Genomic DNA, 18,956 nt, shown 5'->3' with positions numbered 1-18,956 from the left:
CTCGACATCACTGAATCACATTATAGCCCCCACCCCTGAAAGGGCGAACATGTGTGGTGGGACATGGATTAGAACTCTCGACCCTCAAAGTGTGAGTCAAGATATTTAACCACCTGGACATGCCACACCTCTATAGTGTGTTAGCTCAGCCACATATTGTTAAGTCTTACTTTTCCTTTCTTACTTCTCCCATTACTGGGCTAAAGGTAAGAAGTATTGTTAATCAATATGGTATAAACTTTCATCCTGACAACCATAAAAGTAAACAGGTTACATTGTCATATACAAGCATTTAAAAAGCGTGTTACGTATTATTCTTTATTTCAGACGAGTCAGATTTATTATACTACGTACGTTACGTTTGTTTGTTTTTTGAATTTCGCACAAAGCTACTCGAGGGCTATCTGTGCTAGCCGTCCCTAATTTAGCAGTGTAAGACGAGAGGGAAGGCAGCTAGTCATCACCTCCCACCGCCAACTCTTGGGCTACTCTTTTACCAACGAATAGTGGGATTGACCGTCACATTATAATGCCCTCACGTGTGAAAAGGCGAGCATGTTTGGAGCGACAGGGATGCAAACCCACGACCCTCAGATTACGAGTCGCACGCCTTAACACGCTTGGCCATGCCGGGCCCGTTACGTTACGTATTAATATTTCAAATAACCGAAATTCTGAATTTTAACTCAGAAGTTAATTAAATGTTAATATGTATTAAATTTATGTTATTTGCCAACAAGATTGATACACGTAATTTTAATGTTTTAATACAAATATATTTTAATAAACAATACAATTTATAATAACGGTTATCGCGATTGTTTATATACAGCAGTTTTACAAACTCACAAATAATACTGATTGTTATAACTGGTCTAGAACTAAATATTTTATCGACGATTCAAGTCCACGAAAAACAAATTAGTTCTGAGTTCATATTTTCACATCTCGCTTAAGTTAACTAACTTGGTTGGTCTTACACAGCTGACTTTAAGTGGAGATGTTTAATGCCCTCGTAGAAATACTAATGTCCATAGTTAATTCAATAATGTTGAATGGTTTGTAATGTTCAAAATCTATTTATAATATTTCTGGTCAAATTCTGCAGTTTTCCGATTAATAAGTGTCAATGAGAATTATAGCTTTCGAGGCGTATAGTAAACTGACTTTAGCTGACAAATATTAATCATCTTCTGTCTCTTAGCTGAGTGCTTTTGTATGAGTCCCCCGAGTTTTTCGAAGTCCCTACAATGCTCGAAAACACGTCATTGTTTTCGTAAAATATATGTTGTTGATTCTTGCTCTCAAGAATCTTCTACAAAGTTCGTTAACAGATAAAAGTTTCGCAACACACAGTCAAGAAAATATATCAATGCAAAAAAAAAAATAGAAAACTATACTGAAACAAGAGCAGATATTAAAACAAACGTACATCGGTAAATTCGTTACAAGCGGGAACATAAATTCTAATTAACAGAACTAGACTCTAAGCTACCATAAGAAAACCCAAAAATCATAATCTGAATGTATGAAAACATGAAACATACCACTTCAAACCTGAGAGGAATTTTCGGAAGGTAATCCTTTATTCAGCATGATATAATTCGTTTAAGGTCTGAGCAACAGCGGTTGTTTTAAAAACTGTTGTAGTACTTTACGTTATAGTTTTTGATGACAAGACTTGTTCATAGCTGTATAATAGTCTATACATTCTTTACACAGAGCAAATATGTCCATGTATCAAATACATGCTCATTTGAATTGTTTAAACTTCTTGTGAAGAGATTTAGTTACGTTCAGAAGCGGTATTGGAACAGATTTGGTTTAATGCTTGCTAATTTTATCATCGACCTATCTGAAGTTAAAGGTATTCTTATACCAATAATTCAACTTCATTGGCTTATTTTTAAATAGTTTATATCTCGTTCTATATATAGTATAATTTGATTTCCTTAACCTAGAAACTGTTCTTCCTTTAGCTTGGTTCTCCGCTGATACAGCAGTAACTCTACGGATTTACAACGCTAAAATCAGGGGTTAGATTCCCCTCGGTAGACTTAGCCTGATGTGGCTTAGTTTTAAGAAAAACACACACGCTCATTTAGCTCGCGTACAGACCCTTTCTGATAATTACTGCTACATTGAAGTAAAGATATAGTGTGTATGGTTAATTAGAATTATTGTGTGTATGGTTAATCAGAATATTTTTATCACAGGCGAAAAGGTCTGTTAAGGATGTTCACAGTTTCTATGTATAGATAAGTAGCATTCGTTTTATCACGGAAGTAGAGAAAATCTTGTTCTGTAAAATAAACCAATAAAACTCGTTGAAAACATATATAATATCTCATTTATTACACTTAAACGTTTTGGTTTATGACATAACAGTCGTAGTAACACAGTAATAAGTCTAATAGATTATAACACTACAAACCGTGGTAAATACGACACAGAGAGTCAATGGTTTTGTGCTTGAAACATCAAATAATCTGCCAACGAGAAAAGTATTTGTGGTCTATGTGTGTTATTAATTAGTTCTACTCGATGAGAAGTCAATACTGTTAAATACGTTTATAGCAACGAATGATTTTTGTTTACTAATTTGTCGCATCTTTTTGCTCGTTTCCGATGAAATTACGGTATATACAGGTTTGTTTGTTTGCTTTTGAAATACGCGCAAAGCTACACTAGGGTTATCTGCGCTAGCAGTTCCTAATTTAGCAGTGTAAGACTAGAGGGAAGACAGCTAGTCATCACCACCCACCACCAACTCTTGGGCTACTCTTTTACCAACAAATAGTGGTATTGACCGTCACATTATAACGCCCTCGCGGCTGAAAGGACAAGCATGTTTGGTGTGACGGGGATTCGAACCCACGACCCTCTGATTACGAGTCGAGTATGTAAAGGCTTCGCTAACAAGATTATCTTACGAGTTGTAATACGATCAGTCATAAACAATCGTTGACGGTAACACTGACAGCCAACTTTAGTTAGTTCGCTTGTTCATAACACTGTGGTTATCTCCCAGTGGGTCAGTAGTGAGTTTACGGACTTAAACTCTGAAATAGGAGTTAGATTCCTTCTGGATAACAAACCATAGATAATATATTTAGTATTTTTACATTCATCCAACTGAATAACACTATTCATTTTACTGAAGCAAGGGGTACAGCCTTGTTCAATCAAGTAACAAGAAACTTCGATTTCCCTCGGTGGGCTCAGCGAATAGCCCGATGTAGCTTTGGTATAAGAAAACACAAACAAGATACGTGTCTTTTACTATATCAAAAAAGCGCACATAGCCCTCGTGTAGCTTTGCGCGAAATTCAAAACAAACCAAATGAAACACGTCTTTATTACGCGTACACCAGCTAGAAAAGTAATAAACAACGTTCGGTTTACGTATTTTAAAAATGAAGCTGTAATTATAAAGATGATTATGAAAGACTTTCGTTTTATAACTAGCGAGTAAAATACAAGATAATCTACTGTTAAGTACGAATGTTGAAACGTAGTATATGGTTGCTGGTTTTCTGAGCATGCTGTGAACAAGTATCACCGTCTATTATTTCCCGCAGGGTCAGGAAAACAAGGAAAAACAAAGAGTTTATTTCATGGAATTACAATTAATATATGAGTGGCTTAATACATTTTATGAAATGTCGACAATCCATTGGGCAAAAATAATTTAATTTTATCTGAAAAGAAACTGCGAAAAAATAAGCGAGATACAAGAACATTAAGCGCACCTTTAAAGCGACACTGATAAGATGTAGAGAAGATTGGTTTATTTGTATTTCATAAGCACATGTAAGCAGTGTGTTAAAAAATATGGGTGACTTATCTACATATACATTCTGTAATTTTTCTTCGTTTATAAATGAGGGCTGTTGTCATTGTTTCGAATTAAGCACAAAGCTACCATCTGTGCTCTCGTGTAACAAAAGCACACAAGTAGATAATATTATCTAGCGAAACCACAGCCAATGGAACGGGCTTATTTAACACTATTCATAGTGTTAAACTAGTATTCACTAGTCGTTCACTAGTGTTTTTTGTTTTTTAATTAACAAAAACCGTGAAACTCGGTTTTTAGTGTTGTAAGTCCGCAGACATTCTGCTGAGCCACTGGGGGGCTATAAATGAGGGATTTATTACGGATCCCAAAATATCACTTCAAAATAATGATAAAAAACAAAAAATACGACAGGGCAGGTAAAAAACCTCGCAGGACAAATATATATTTTCAGAATAGTTTTGTTCTGTTATTATTTTTCCTTCTGTTGATGAAGCTTGAACATAGAGTGTGCATGAAACATTGCGAAGGGTTATCTGTTTTATAACGATGGCTTATTTAATTTTCCAACCACTATAACCTCTTCCAAAAAGAACATTTATTGTCTTTAAACATAACTTGAAATGTTTTATTTTTTTGGTTTATGAGTGTGTGACTCTTAAATAATGTATCCTGTCTGTGACCTATAAACAATGCAGCCGCTGACCGATCTAGTAAACAATCCTGTTCGTTGATCTCTCTCTGAAAATAATTGTGCATTCGTTTGAAAACAGAATTGTTTTAATAATAAATATAATAATAAATTTCAAAAATGTTATTCAAGTACATCAAGCAGAACAAACGAGTTCGTGAACCAGTCATAATGTAGACCTTAGTTACTTATAGAATATCATTGTCACATGACTCAGTTATCACCTAGCAGCACATCGGCATGTCAGCGGACTTACAAACCTCGCAACCGGTTAATCTTAATAAGAAGAGCAGAGATAGCTTGTTGTATACCTTTGTGTTTAATTACAAACAAACATTCCTTTCTTAACTTGCTAACACAACGTTAATTCTATTATCTCTGCTCTAGAATAGCTACCCTATTCTGAATAATATCAAATTAGTCATTCACTAGTGTTGTACATTGCCAAAAATAACACTAGTATACTGTGTTATGTGATATTAGTACAAAACTAGTTGTTCACTAATGCTCTATATTACCTGATATTACAATGTAATTAGTCGTTCACTAGTATTTGGTGTTACCTGATATTACAATGTAATTAGTCGTTCACTAGTATTTAGTGTTACCTGATATTACAATGTAATTAGTCGTTCACTAGTATTTGGTGTTATCTGATATTACAATGTAATTAGTCGTTCACTAGTGTTTGGTGTTACCTGATATTACAATGTCATTAGTCGTTCACTAGTATTTTGTGTTACCTGATATTACAATGTAATTAGTCGTTCACTAGTATTTGGTGTTACCTGATATTACAATGTAATTAGTCGTTCACTAGTATTTGGTGTTACCTGATATTACAATGTAATTAGTCGTTCACTAGTGTTGTACATTGCCAAAAATAACACTAGTATACTGTGTTATGTGATATTAGTACAAAACTAGTTGTTCACTAATGCTCTATATTACCTGGTATTACAATGTAATTAGTCGTTCACTAGTGTTTGGTGTTACCTGATATTACAATGTAATTAGTCGTTCACTAGTATTTGGTGTTACCTGATATTACAATGTAATTAGTCGTTCACTAGTATTTGGTGTTATCTGATATTACAATGTAATTAGTCGTTCACTAGTATTTGGTGTTATCTGATATTACAATGTCATTAGTCGTTCACTAGTATTTGGTGTTACCTGATATTACAATGTAATTAGTCGTTCACTAGTGTTTGGTGTTACCTGATATTACAATGTAATTAGTCGTTCACTAGTATTTGGTGTTACCTGATATTACAATGTAATTAGTCGTTCACTAGTATTTAGTGTTACCTGATATTACAATGTAATTAGTCGTTCACTAGTATTTGGTGTTACCTGATATTACAATGTAATTAGTCGTTCACTAGTGTTTTGTGTTACCTGATATTACAATGTAATTAGTCGTTCACTAGTGTTTTGTGTTACCTGATATTACAATGTAATTAGTCGTTCACTAGTATTTGGTGTTACCTGATATTACAATGTAATTAGTCGTTCACTAGTGTTTGGTGTTACCTGATATTACAATGTAATTAGTCGTTCACTAGTATTTGGTGTTACCTGATATTACAATGTAATTAGTCGTTCACAAGTATTTGGTGTTACCTGATATTACAATGTAATTAGTCGTTCACTAGTGTTTGGTGTTACCTGATATTACAATGTCATTAGTCGTTCACTAGTATTTGGTGTTACCTGATATTGCAATGTAATTAGTCGTTCACTAGTATTTGGTGTTACCTGATATTACAATGTCATTAGTCGTTCACTAGTATTTGGTGTTACCTGATATTGCAATGTAATTAGTCGTTCACTAGTATTTGGTGTTACCTGATATTACAATGTAATTAGTCGTTCACTAGTATTTGGTGTTACCTGATATTACAATGTAATTAGTCGTTCACTAGTGTTTGGTGTTACCTGATATTACAATGTAATTAGTCGTTCACTAGTATTTGGTGTTACCTGATATTACAATGTAATTAGTCGTTCACTAGTATATGGTGTTACCTGATAGTACAATGTAATTAGTCGTTCACTAGTGTTTTGTGTTACCTGATATTACAATGTAATTAGTCGTTCACTAGTGTTTTGTGTTACCTGATATTACAATGTAATTAGTCGTTCACTAGTATTTGGTGTTACCTGATATTACAATGTAATTAGTCGTTCACTAGTATTTGGTGTTACCTGATATTACAATGTAATTAGTCGTTCACTAGTATTTGGTGTTACCTGATATTACAATGTAATTAGTCGTTCACTAGTATTTAGTGTTACCTGATATTACAATGTAATTAGTCGTTCACTAGTATTTGGTGTTATCTGATATTACAATGTAATTAGTCGTTCACTAGTGTTTTGTGTTACCTGATATTACAATGTAATTAGGCGTTCACTAGTGTTTGGTGTTACCTGATATTACAATGTAATTAGGCGTTCACTAGTATATGGTGTTACCTGATAGTACAATGTAATTAGTCGTTCACTAGTGTTTTGTGTTACCTGATATTACAATGTAATTAGTCGTTCACTAGTGTTTTGTGTTACCTGATATTACTATGTAATTAGTCGTTCACTAGTATTTGGTGTTACCTGATATTACAATGTAATTAGTCGTTCACTAGTGTTTGGTGTTACCTGATATTACAATGTAATTAGTCGTTCGCTAGTGTTTTGTGTTACCTGATATTACAATGTAATTAGGCGTTCACTAGTATTTAATGTTACCTGATATTACAATGTAATTAGTCGTTCACTAGTGTTTTGTGTTACCTGATATTACAATGTAATTAGTCGTTCACTAGTGTTTTGTGTTACCTGATATTACAATGTAATTAGTCGTTCACTAGTGTTTTGTGTTACCTGATATTACAATGTAATTAGTCGTTCACTAGTGTTTGGTGTTACCTGATATTACAATGTAATTAGTCGTTCACTAGTGTTTTGTGTTACCTGATATTACAATGTAATTAGTCGTTCACTAGTGTTTTGTGTTACCTGATATTACAATGTAATTAGTCGTTCACTAGTGTTTTGTGTTACCTGATATTAACGTACAACTATCCGCAACATTTGAGGTAGTTTACGTTCCCTTCGCTTGTATTTTCCTTATTTTACAATTTTCAAGTATGGCACTTAAACTACACTAACTACACTAACAAAACCAATTACACGGTCAGACACACAAACGCACGTAGACGTAACTTTATGCCATAAATCTACTCTTAAGACATGGCCATAATCCGTAAAAAATGACCTTTCAACATAAATAACCATTAGCGTTTGTGTTTTTTCTGATAGCAAAGCTACCGAGGTGGAACCGAGCCCCTGAAAGAACATTTAAGAAAGCCACATTGGTTTGCGTATTCGTTTTGCATGACGAATTTACTGAATTTACTGTTATACACTAATATCAAAAGTTTCTTACAAATAACCTTTTAAATTTAATTTTGAATTATTGAAATTACCGAATGTTAAATATTAAACAAGAATCAGACACCTTAATGAAAAAACAGAATGATTAAAAAAATCCCTTAACTTACAGAAAAAAATAACAGCTGAGAAAACTAATTTTCCCACAGTCATTGAAGTAGATATGTAACAACATATGATAAAACAGTAGCTGAGAATCACTTTAGACGGATGCAGTCAATTGGCATATCTTGTTAAGTTAAAACATTAACTATTCGGTACGGTCGGAAAACTGGCACGCCGTGCAAGTATGTAAACAAGTCATGTGAGATCAGGATACGAATTAGACAGCAGTTGGCTCCTACAAGGCCTAAACGTATGACCATATTGTTTTGTAACACATGGAAACAGATATAGTTTAAAGTCGCATAAGGCGACGAAAATATTAAAATGAAACAATAGGTTGAACAATGGTCAAGGTTTTACATATTTTTACCTGAATAAAAGTAACGTGTCGACCTGGCGTTCGTCATCTGATCGTACACTTTACAAAGGTGAGCGCATACACACAGTTCAAAGAACTTGTTTGTGTAATATTAATATTTGGAACGTCGAGTATGAAATTTCTAAGGAAAATTAAACTATTCGTTGATGAATAACCACACAGTTGACGATTTTTTTTTTTATTCATGGGCTTATTATTGCTCCAAAAGACATTCATAAAATGAAAAGGCTCGATAGGAGATGAGTTTATAATATGAAAAACCTAAGACTACCTGGTTTAAATGAACGCTTTTATTTCCTGATAATTTCGGTTTTGACATTCTCTGTTTAAATTTTGATTGATATCCACTTTCATGACTTGTAACTTTTATGTAATAGATATAATACTGCTCAGAAGTTTCACGTTCAGCATTCCAAATACTGCGCATACAAATTCGTTGAATTCTGCGCATGCGCTCTTGTTGAAACTATACGACCTGACGAAGAGCGCAAACTCGAAATGCCATCCTTCTTTAAATGAAATATGTAAATAAATAAAACACGCCTTCTCTCGCATTTTGAAGGTTAAAGTCTAAGAATATACGTGGTTAGTCCTTGGTTCGAATCAGCTTACTCGAATGTTTCAAGATGAATTAATTTAATGTAGCTTTAAATATAAAATCAACATGTTTTTAATATCGTGTTCTTTCTTTTATGTACATGCCAATCTGTAATTTTTAATCAACGCTGATTTGTGAATCTTGTTTACATGGTCTCACATGGTCAAGAGGGTAAGACGCTCGACTCGTAATCCGAGAGTCGCGGGTTCGAATCCCCGTCCCCTTAAATATGCTCGCCCTTTCGGTCGTGGGGGCGTTACAAAACCCCGATCAATCTCACTATTCGTTAGTAAAAGAGTAGCCCAGCAGTGGGTGGTGATGATTAACTGCCTCTCCTGTAGTCTTACGCTGCTAAACAAAAGACGGCTAGCGCAGATAGCCCTCATGTAGCTTTGCACAAAATTCAAAAACAAACTTATGTACACAGAAAGCAACAAGACAGTTCAGGAAACGTTTCTTTAGTTTGGTCGCGAATAATGAAACAATTCGTACAATTCAAACGTATGCGAAAATTGTAACACACTTTAACTGCATATTAACTGTAACTAATCGTACAATAATTATACATTGTTTATAAACTGATGGACCGATTACTAAATGTCCTTAGAAAAAAACCTGTATCAGGTTAAAACTGAAACGATGATCCGAATTATAATTGAAAATAAATAAATAACCCAAAAATCTGTCATCCTGTTTCTGAACAATGAAATTTACATGTTATTATTAGCAGAGCCCCAAAGGTGGACGGCGAGCTCAGACGAGAAATCGTTTTTATAATCAGTACTTAACAAAATTGTTTCTACTAAATTCGTTAAAGCTTCGATTAAAAACACGAAAGTGGAAAACATATTAGTTCTGTTTGCATAAATAAGCTTGTCCCAGTGATAAGATTTCCGGACCGTGGATTTGCAGGTTCAACGTTCGTGTTACACTACTGCACTTTCGAGCTGTGTTAGGAGTGACGGATAAATCCCACTATTCGGTCAGACATCCAGAAGTCCTATAATTGTTGACTGCTATTGGATATCTGCCATTTATATAGTCTATCAGTTTAAATTTAGCGCAGGTGGCTTTTGAGTAACTTTGAGCTTATATTTTGCTATAAATGTACAGTTCCAAATAAAGTTTATTCAATCTCAGATTCGTACTTATGACGTTTGTTTTTTTAATTTCGCGCAAAGCTATTCGAGGGCTATCTGCGCTAGCCGTCCCTAATTTAGCAGTGTAAGACTAGAGGGAAGGCAGCTAGTCATCACCACCCACCGCCAACTCTTCGGCTACTCTTTTACCAACGAATAGTGGGATTGACCGTCACATTATAACGCCCCCACGGCTCAAAGGGCGAGCATGTTTGGTGCGACGGGGACTCAAACCCGCGACCTTCGGATTACGAGTCGAACGCCTCAACACGCTTGGCCATACCGGACCTCTACTTATGACGTAAAACTAGCAATAAATCCGGGTACCTTCATAAAAAAGCTACATCATAAAATATAATTATAGTGTATCTACTCATGTCTAATAGCTGAGCCTCTCAACATCAGAGCAATGCGCTATTGACTACTAAGTTAATAAAACAGCACGAGCTTGTAATTAGTCTGACGAGATAATTAATGATTAGTTCAGAAAAAACGAAAACTCGATAAATAAAATGTTCTTTGTACTTGAAAAAATAAACAACGCAAATAACAACCAAATACGCATATTCTTTCTGCTTGAAGAACATTTGAATTCAAATTATTATTCCCCGCAGGGAAAGTGGTAGGTCTTCGGATTTTACAACACTAGATTCAGGGGTTCGATTCCCCACCGTGGACACAGCAGATATCCTAATGTGGCTTTGCTATAAAAGAAAACATACTCAAAATGTTAGGTAAGTGATATTATTTTTGCGTAATCATACACTAACTTTATACACTACATTTCTGTTCCAAGTCTGAAATGAGTGCTCAGACACTGATAGATGGATTTTTTTAGCTATCTCTGAACTGCGCTTAAGTACCACTTTCTCATATGAAGTACAAAAGCTTTCTGAATAATAACAATGTGTTATAATTAATAGTGTTAAAGATTCTTTAGAAAAGTTGTAATTGCAGCGACGCTCAGAACAAAGGTTTAAACAATCGCAATGAAATCATTAAGCCATGTGTGATGTGGTTTCACATAATGTCAGGGAATAATTAATAATATTATTGAAATGATTAAACAATGTGAGATGTGGTTTCACATAATGTCAGGGAATAATTAATAATATTATTAAAATAATTAAGCCATGTGTGATGTGGTTTCACATAATGTCAGGGAATAATTAATAATATTATTGAAATGATTAAGCCATGTGTGATGTGGTTTCACATAATGTCGTTGAATAATTAATAATATTATTGAAATCATTAAGCCATGTGTGATGTGGTTTCACATAATGTCAGGGAATAATTAATAACACTATTGAAATCATTAAGCCATGTGTGATGTGGTTTCACATAATGTCAGGAATAATTAATAATATTATTGAAATGAGTAAGCCATGTGTGATGTGGTTTCACATAATATCAGGAAATAATTAATAATATTATTGAAATGATTGAGCCATGTGTGATGTGGCTGTACATAATGTCAGGGAATAATTAATAATATTAATGGAATGATTTAGCCATATGTGATGTGGTTTCACATAATGTCGTTGAATAATTAATAATATTATTGAAATCATTAAGCCATGTGTGATATGGTTTCACATAATATCAGAGAATAATTAATAATATTATTGAAATGATTAAGCCATGTGTGATGTGGCTGTACATAATGTCAGGGAATAATTAATAATATTATTAAAATGATTAAGCCATGTGTGATGTGGCTGTACATAATATCAGGGAATAATTAATAATATTAATGGAATGATTTAGCCATATGTGATGTGGCTGTACATAATATCAGGGAATAATTAATAATATTATTAAAATGATTTAGCCATATGTGATGTGGTTTCACACAATGTCAGGGAATAATTAATAATATTATTGAAATGATTAAGCCATGTGTGATGTGGTTTCACATAATGTCAGGGAATAATTAATAATATTATTGAAATAATTAAGTCATGTGTGATGTGGTTTCACATAATGTCAGGGAATAATTAATAATATTACTAAAATGATTAAGCCATGTGTGATGTGGTTTTACATAATATCAGGGAATAATTAATAATATTATTGAAATTATTAAGCCATGTGTGATGTGGCTGTACATAATGTCAGGGAATAATTAATAATATTAATGGAATGATTTAGCCATATGTGATGTAGTTTCACATAATGTCAGGGAATAATTAATAATATTATTAAAATGATTCAGCCATGTGTGATGTCGTTTCACATAATGTCAGGGAATAATTAATAATATTATTGAAATGATTAAGCCATGTGTGATGTGGTTTCACATAATGTCGTTGAATAATTAATAATATTATTGAAATCATTAAGCCATGTGTGATGTGGTGTCACATAATGTCAGGGAATAATTAATAACACTATTGAAATCATTAAGCCATGTGTGATGTGGTTTCACATCATGTCATGGAATAATTAATAATACTATTGAAATCATTAAGCCATATGAAATGTGGTTTCACATAATGTCAGGGAATAATTAATAATATTATTGAAATGATTAAGCCATGAGTGATGTGGTTTCACATAATGTCGTCGAATAATTAATAATTATGTTACACTTTTTACGCTTTGTATGGTATGATCTCACACAATGTTGTGGAATACGAGTAATTGTTTTCCTCTTAACTCGAAATATCTTTTTTGAGTGAAAACTGATGAATTTTGCTTGTGTGTAATGTGATAAAATTTAAATAGCTTTTATTTTGAGGGTATATGGTATACTTATTGAAACCTACAGCATGTTATGTATTGCACCGTGCAAAGTAACAGGTTTTTGTCACAAAATTCTCGGCGTCAGCGTGTAGGAGTAAGTGCATTGGCCATTGAAACAAGTCTCCCGCTAGGACAGTGATAAGACTCTGTTAAAATCAGAGGTTCGATTCCCCTCGATAAACACAATAGATAGCCTGATGTAGCGACAAATGCTTTAAACAGTGTTTACATTGGCAACAGTCTTTATAGCAGTAACAGTGTTTAAGACCCGGCATGGCTCGGTGGGTTAAGGTGTGCGACTCGTAATCTGAAGGGCGCGGATTTGCATCCCCGTCGCACCAAACATGCTCGCCTTTTCAGCTGTGGAGGCGTTATAACGTGACGGTCAATCCCATTATTCATTGGTAAAAGAGTAGTCCAAAAGTTGGCGGTGGGTGGTGGTGACTAGCTGCCTTCTCTTTAGTCTTACACTGCTAAATTAGGGACGGCTAGCACAGATAGCCCTCGAATAGCTTTGCGCGAAATTCAAAAACAACAACAACAACAGTGTCTATATTCTCAGCCACTTTTAAACAAGTAATAGTTTATACAAACAGTGTTTACATTGTCAACAGTTTTTGTATCAGTAATAGCGTTCATACAAATAGCGTTTATAATATTTGCATTGTCAGCAGTCCTTATAACAGTAATAGTGTTTATATAAATGGTAGTTTTATATCGATAGCAGCATTTATACCGGTATCAATATTCATATAAATTACAATATTTAATCAATAGCAGTATTTACATTGCTTACAGTTTTTATACCGGTTACAATGCTTATATCAACAACAGTGTTTACATCTGTAGTAGTGTTTATTTTAGTTACACTGTTTATGTCGGTTACAGTATTTATGTAGGCAGCAAATTTCATGAGTTGTACTAATCAGAGTTTATTTGTTACATAAAGAGCTGTTAATGTCAAGCTTGATAATAGCACTTTTATAATGGTGATATCAGGTGGTCTCATTCATCTGAGAGCAATCAGCTAGGAACTAAAGAATGAACAGGTGGTTTGACAAATATCCATTTCCAGGTAAATCTGAACTATCTGTCTTCGATTTAGTTGAAACAATGACAGGGATTGGGCACACTGTACATCGCTGTAAAACATTCCAGAGTAAATCTGAACTATCTGCCCTCGATTTAGTTGAAATAATGACAGGGATCGGGAACATTGTACATCGCTGTAAAACATTCCAGAGTAAATCTGAACTATCTGTCCTCGATTTAGTTGAAATAATAACAGGGATCGGGCACATTGTACATCGCTGTAAAACATTCCAGAATAAATCTGAACTATCTGTCCTCGATTTAGTTGAAATAATGACAGGGATCGGGCACATTGTACATCGCTGTAAAACATTCCAGAGTAAATCTGAACTATCTGTTCTTGATTTAGTTGAAAAATGTCAGGGATTGGGCACACTGTACATCGCTGTAAAACATTCTGGTGTAAATCTGAACTATCTGTCCTTGATTTAGTTGAAATAATGACAGGGATCGGGCACACTGTGCATCGCTGTAAAACATTCTGGTGTAAATCTGAACTATCTGTCCTTGATTTAGTTGAAATAATGACAGGGATCGGGCACACTGTACATCGCTGTAAAACATTCTGGTGTAAATCTGAACTATCTGTCCTTGATTTAGTTGAAATAATGACAGGGATCGGGCACACTGTACATCGCTGTAAAACATTCTGGTGTAAATACGAACTATTAGCTCTCGATTTAGTTGAGACAATGATATGGATTAAGCACACCTTTCAAAGCTGTAAGATATTTCGGAGTAAATCTGAACTATGTAGCCTCGATCTAGCTCAAACAATTATAGGGATTGAACACCCAGTATAACGTTCTAAAACAATTTATATTTTAATGTCAATAAATTTACTGGAAAACTCTCTCATGACTTTATAACCTGTTTAAATCTGTATCATACCAAACTGAAAACAAAACAAAACATGTCATTATATGTACATGTAACAATGGCATTTTCCTCATGACTGTTGCTTATTCGTATCATAAAAACTAAGAATATTATAACCTCAAAGTATCACTCGACATGTTACTGTTGTATTTATAGGAGGAACTGGACATATGCACAATACAAGCAAATACTCACCTACGTCTCAAACAACCAAATAATAAATCTTCAAAAGTATTTGAAAGACACTCATAGATGATAAAGAATCCACATACTAAATACAAGTCATAGAACCAGTTGACAAAGTCAGCAGAAAGGATTAAAAGAATTCACAAATTTCTCAATTTCACTACCTGATTGACATTGTTGAACAGACTGACTTATCATAGTTATAAATGCATCAAATGCACGGATTAGCACAAGTGTTTTACTCTCTAAAATACCCTGAGCAGGGACACTATTTTAAAATGCATAGATCATTTCGCTCTCTCCCCTCCCCTAGTACAGCGAGTGTGTGTTTTTCTTATAGAAAAGCCACAAAGGGCTATCTGCTCAGCCCACCGAGGGGAATCGAACCCCTAATTTTAGCGTTGTAAACCCGGAGACATACCGCTGTACTAGTGGTGGACTAGTACAGCGATAACTCTACGGATTTACAACGCTAAAATCAGGGTTTCGAGTCCCCTCGGTGGAATCAGCTACAATAAAACAAAAGCACAGGTCGTTTCGCAATGCTGGAGTAAAGATACACTGATAATTTCATATAATTATACATGGTAATAATTACACGGACCTGTGATTGTTTTACTGTCTTGGAATTTTTGCTCGACAGTAATTCCTGAACGTTGAACCCGAAAATAATACTTATTTTTCTGCATCACCTTTTTTTTACAAAACGTTATGTGTGCTTTTACATAAGTGAATCATTTCCATTGAAGTGAGGTCACATTTTGTTGTGCTTAAAATGTTCACAACCAATGGCTATAAATTTCTACTAACGAATCACGACGTGAGAGTCTTATTGATTGTTCTAGAATCCAAACATAACAAACATATTAATAACAATAAAATGTTCGTTGTGGTAACTGAAGTAATAACTTAATCTAAGTAATATTTTTTCTACCCGATTTGTAAAAAGTACTTACGTGATAGAAATAACCATATTATTTTCGAAATCTGTGCAGCTGAATTATGAAAAATCCGTTATAAAAGCCTTCTAGTAGCGCAGCGGTATGTCTTCAGACTTAAATGCCATAAACCAGATTTCGACATCGGTGGTTGCCAGAGCAGAAAGCCCATTGTGTAGCTTTATACTTAATACCAAAGACACAAAGAAGCGTTATTAAAAGCAAACCAATGTTTATGGAGTTTGAACTCGAAGGTTTGTGTTGTTATGGGTGACGTCCAGCTAAAGACCTGTTTCCTGCATAAACACCAACCTTCATTACCAGTTTTACTAGCATGAAATTTTATTGATTGTCTGAAATGGATGAGGTAGTTAATTAAAGTAATTAACTTCCTCTCTACAACCTAACCAGGGGGCGTGTCTAACATTCATCCATGTCAATTGTTTTTTCTGGTAAATACAAACGTGTATCCATGGTTCTACTTTATCATAGGAAGTGACTTGGTACACAGAAACGTGTATCCATGGTTCTACTTTATCACAGGAAGTGACTTGGTACACAGAAACGTGTATCCATGGTTCTACTTTATCACAGGCAGTGACTTGGTACACAGAAACGTGTATCCATGGTTCTACTTTATCACAGGCAGTGACTTGGTACACAGAAACGTGTATCCATGGTTCTACTTTATCACAGGCAGTGACTTGGTACACAGAAACGTGTATCCATGGTTCTACTTTATCACAGGCAGTGACTTGGTACACAGAAACGTGTATCCATGGTTCTACTTTATCACAGGCAGTGACTTGGTACACAGAAACGTGTATCCATGGTTCTACTTTATCACAGGCAGTGACTTGGTACACAGAAACGTGTATCCATGGTTCTACTTTATCACAGGCAGTGACTTGGTACACAGAAACGTGTATCCATGGTTCTACTTTATCACAGGCAGTGACTTGGTACACAGAAACGTGTATCCATGGTTCTACTTTATCACAGGCAGTGACTTGGTACACAGAAACGTGTATCCATGGTTCTACTTTATCACAGGCAGTGACTTGGTACACAGAAACGTGTATCCATGGTTCTACTTTATCACAGGCAGTGACTTGGTACACAGAAACGTGTATCCATGGTTCTACTTTATCACAGGCAGTGACTTGGTACACAGAAACGTGTATCCATGGTTCTACTTTATCACAGGCAGTGACTTGGTACACAGAAACGTGTATCCATGGTTCTACTTTATCACAGGCAGTGACTTGGTACACAGAAACGTGTATCCATGGTTCTACTTTATCACAGGCAGTGACTTGGTACACAGAAACGTGTATCCATGGTTCTACTTTATCACAGGCAGTGACTTGGTACACAGAAACGTGTATCCATGGTTCTACTTTATCACAGGCAGTGACTTGGTACACAGAAACGTGTATCCATGGTTCTACTTTATCACAGGCAGTGACTTGGTACACAGAAACGTGTATCCATGGTTCTACTTTATCACAGGCAGTGACTTGGTACACAAACGTGTATCCATGGTTCTACTTTATCACAGGCAGTGACTTGGTACACAGAAACGTGTATCCATGGTTCTACTTTATCACAGGCAGTGACTTGGTACACAGAAACGTGTATCCATGGTTCTACTTTATCACAGGCAGTGACTTGGTACACAGAAACGTGTATCCATGGTTCTACTTTATCACAGGCAGTGACTTGGTACACAGAAACGTGTATCCATGGTTCTACTTTATCATAGGCAGTGACTTGGTACACAGAAACGTGTATCCATGGTTCTACTTTATCATAGGCAGTGACTTGGTACACAGAAACGTGTATCCATGGTTCTACTTTATCAGTGACTTGGTAGGCAGTGACTTGGTACACAGAAACGTGTATCCATGGTTCTACTTTATCACAGGCAGTGACTTGGTACACAGAAACGTGTATCCATGGTTCTACTTTATCACAGGCAGTGACTTGGTACACAGAAACGTGTATCCATGGTTCTACTTTATCATAGGCAGTGACTTGGTACACAGAAACGTGTATCCATGGTTCTATCTTTATCATAGGCAGTGACTTGGTACACAGAAACGTGTATCCATGGTTCTACTTTATCACAGGCAGTGACTTGGTACACAGAAACGTGTATCCATGGTTCTACTTTATCACAGGCAGTGACTTGGTACACAGAAACGTGTATCCATGGTTCTACTTTATCATAGGCAGTGACTTGGTACACAGAAACGTGTATCCATGGTTCTACTTTATCACAGGCAGTGACTTGGTACACTACTTTATCACAGAAACACAGAAACGTGTATCCATGGTTCTACTTTATCATAGGCAGTGACTTGGTACACAGAAACGTGTATCCATGGTTCTACTTTATCACAGGCAGTGACTTGGTACACAGAAACGTGTATCCATGGTTCTACTTTATCATAGGCAGTGACTTGGTACACAGAAACGTGTGTATCCATGGTTCTACTTTATCACAGACAGTGACTTGGCACAGAAACGTGTATCCATGGTTCTACTTTATCACAGAAGTGACTTGGCACAGAAACGTGTATCCATGGTTCTACTTTATCATAGGCAGTGACTTGGTACACAGAAACGTGTATCCATGGTTCTACTTTATCACAGGCAGTGACTTGGTACACAGAAACGTACTATCCATGGTTCTACTTTATCACAGGCAGTGACTTGGTACACAGAAACGTGTATCCATGGTTCTAATCACACAGGCAGTGACTTTACACAGAAACGTGTATCCATGGTTCTACTTTATCACAGGCAGTGACTTGGTACACAGAAACGTGTATCCATGGTTCTACTTTATCATAGGCAGTGACTTGGTACACAGAAACGTGTATCCATGGTTCTACTTTATCACAGGCAGTGACTTGGTACACAGAAACGTGTATCCATGGT

General features: G+C 35.3%; 1 protein-coding gene and 1 pseudogene across 3 annotated transcripts in view; one reads left to right on the top strand and one right to left on the bottom strand.

Annotated features, from left to right (window-relative positions):
• The window catches only part of LOC143254498 (uncharacterized), a 43,636-nt gene extending 27,274 nt beyond the window's left edge, over window positions 1-16,362 (bottom strand). The window contains exon 1 of one of the 2 annotated variants that reach the window (XM_076509672.1): window positions 16,029-16,362. In XM_076509672.1, the coding sequence (XP_076365787.1) occupies window positions 16,029-16,045 (17 nt within the window). In that variant the 5' untranslated portion in view covers window positions 16,046-16,362. The remainder of the gene's footprint in view (window positions 1-16,028) is intronic. The other variant, XM_076509671.1, reaches the window with a different exon arrangement.
• Window positions 1-18,956, top strand: part of LOC143252084 (uncharacterized) — a 439,932-nt pseudogene that overhangs the window by 99,035 nt on the left and 321,941 nt on the right. The window lies entirely within an intron of this gene.

Source organism: Tachypleus tridentatus, chromosome 6 (assembly GCF_004210375.1).
Source record: "Tachypleus tridentatus isolate NWPU-2018 chromosome 6, ASM421037v1, whole genome shotgun sequence".
Lineage (NCBI taxonomy): Eukaryota > Metazoa > Arthropoda > Merostomata > Xiphosura > Limulidae > Tachypleus > Tachypleus tridentatus.
This window is presented reverse-complemented; position numbering and strand designations above follow the sequence as displayed.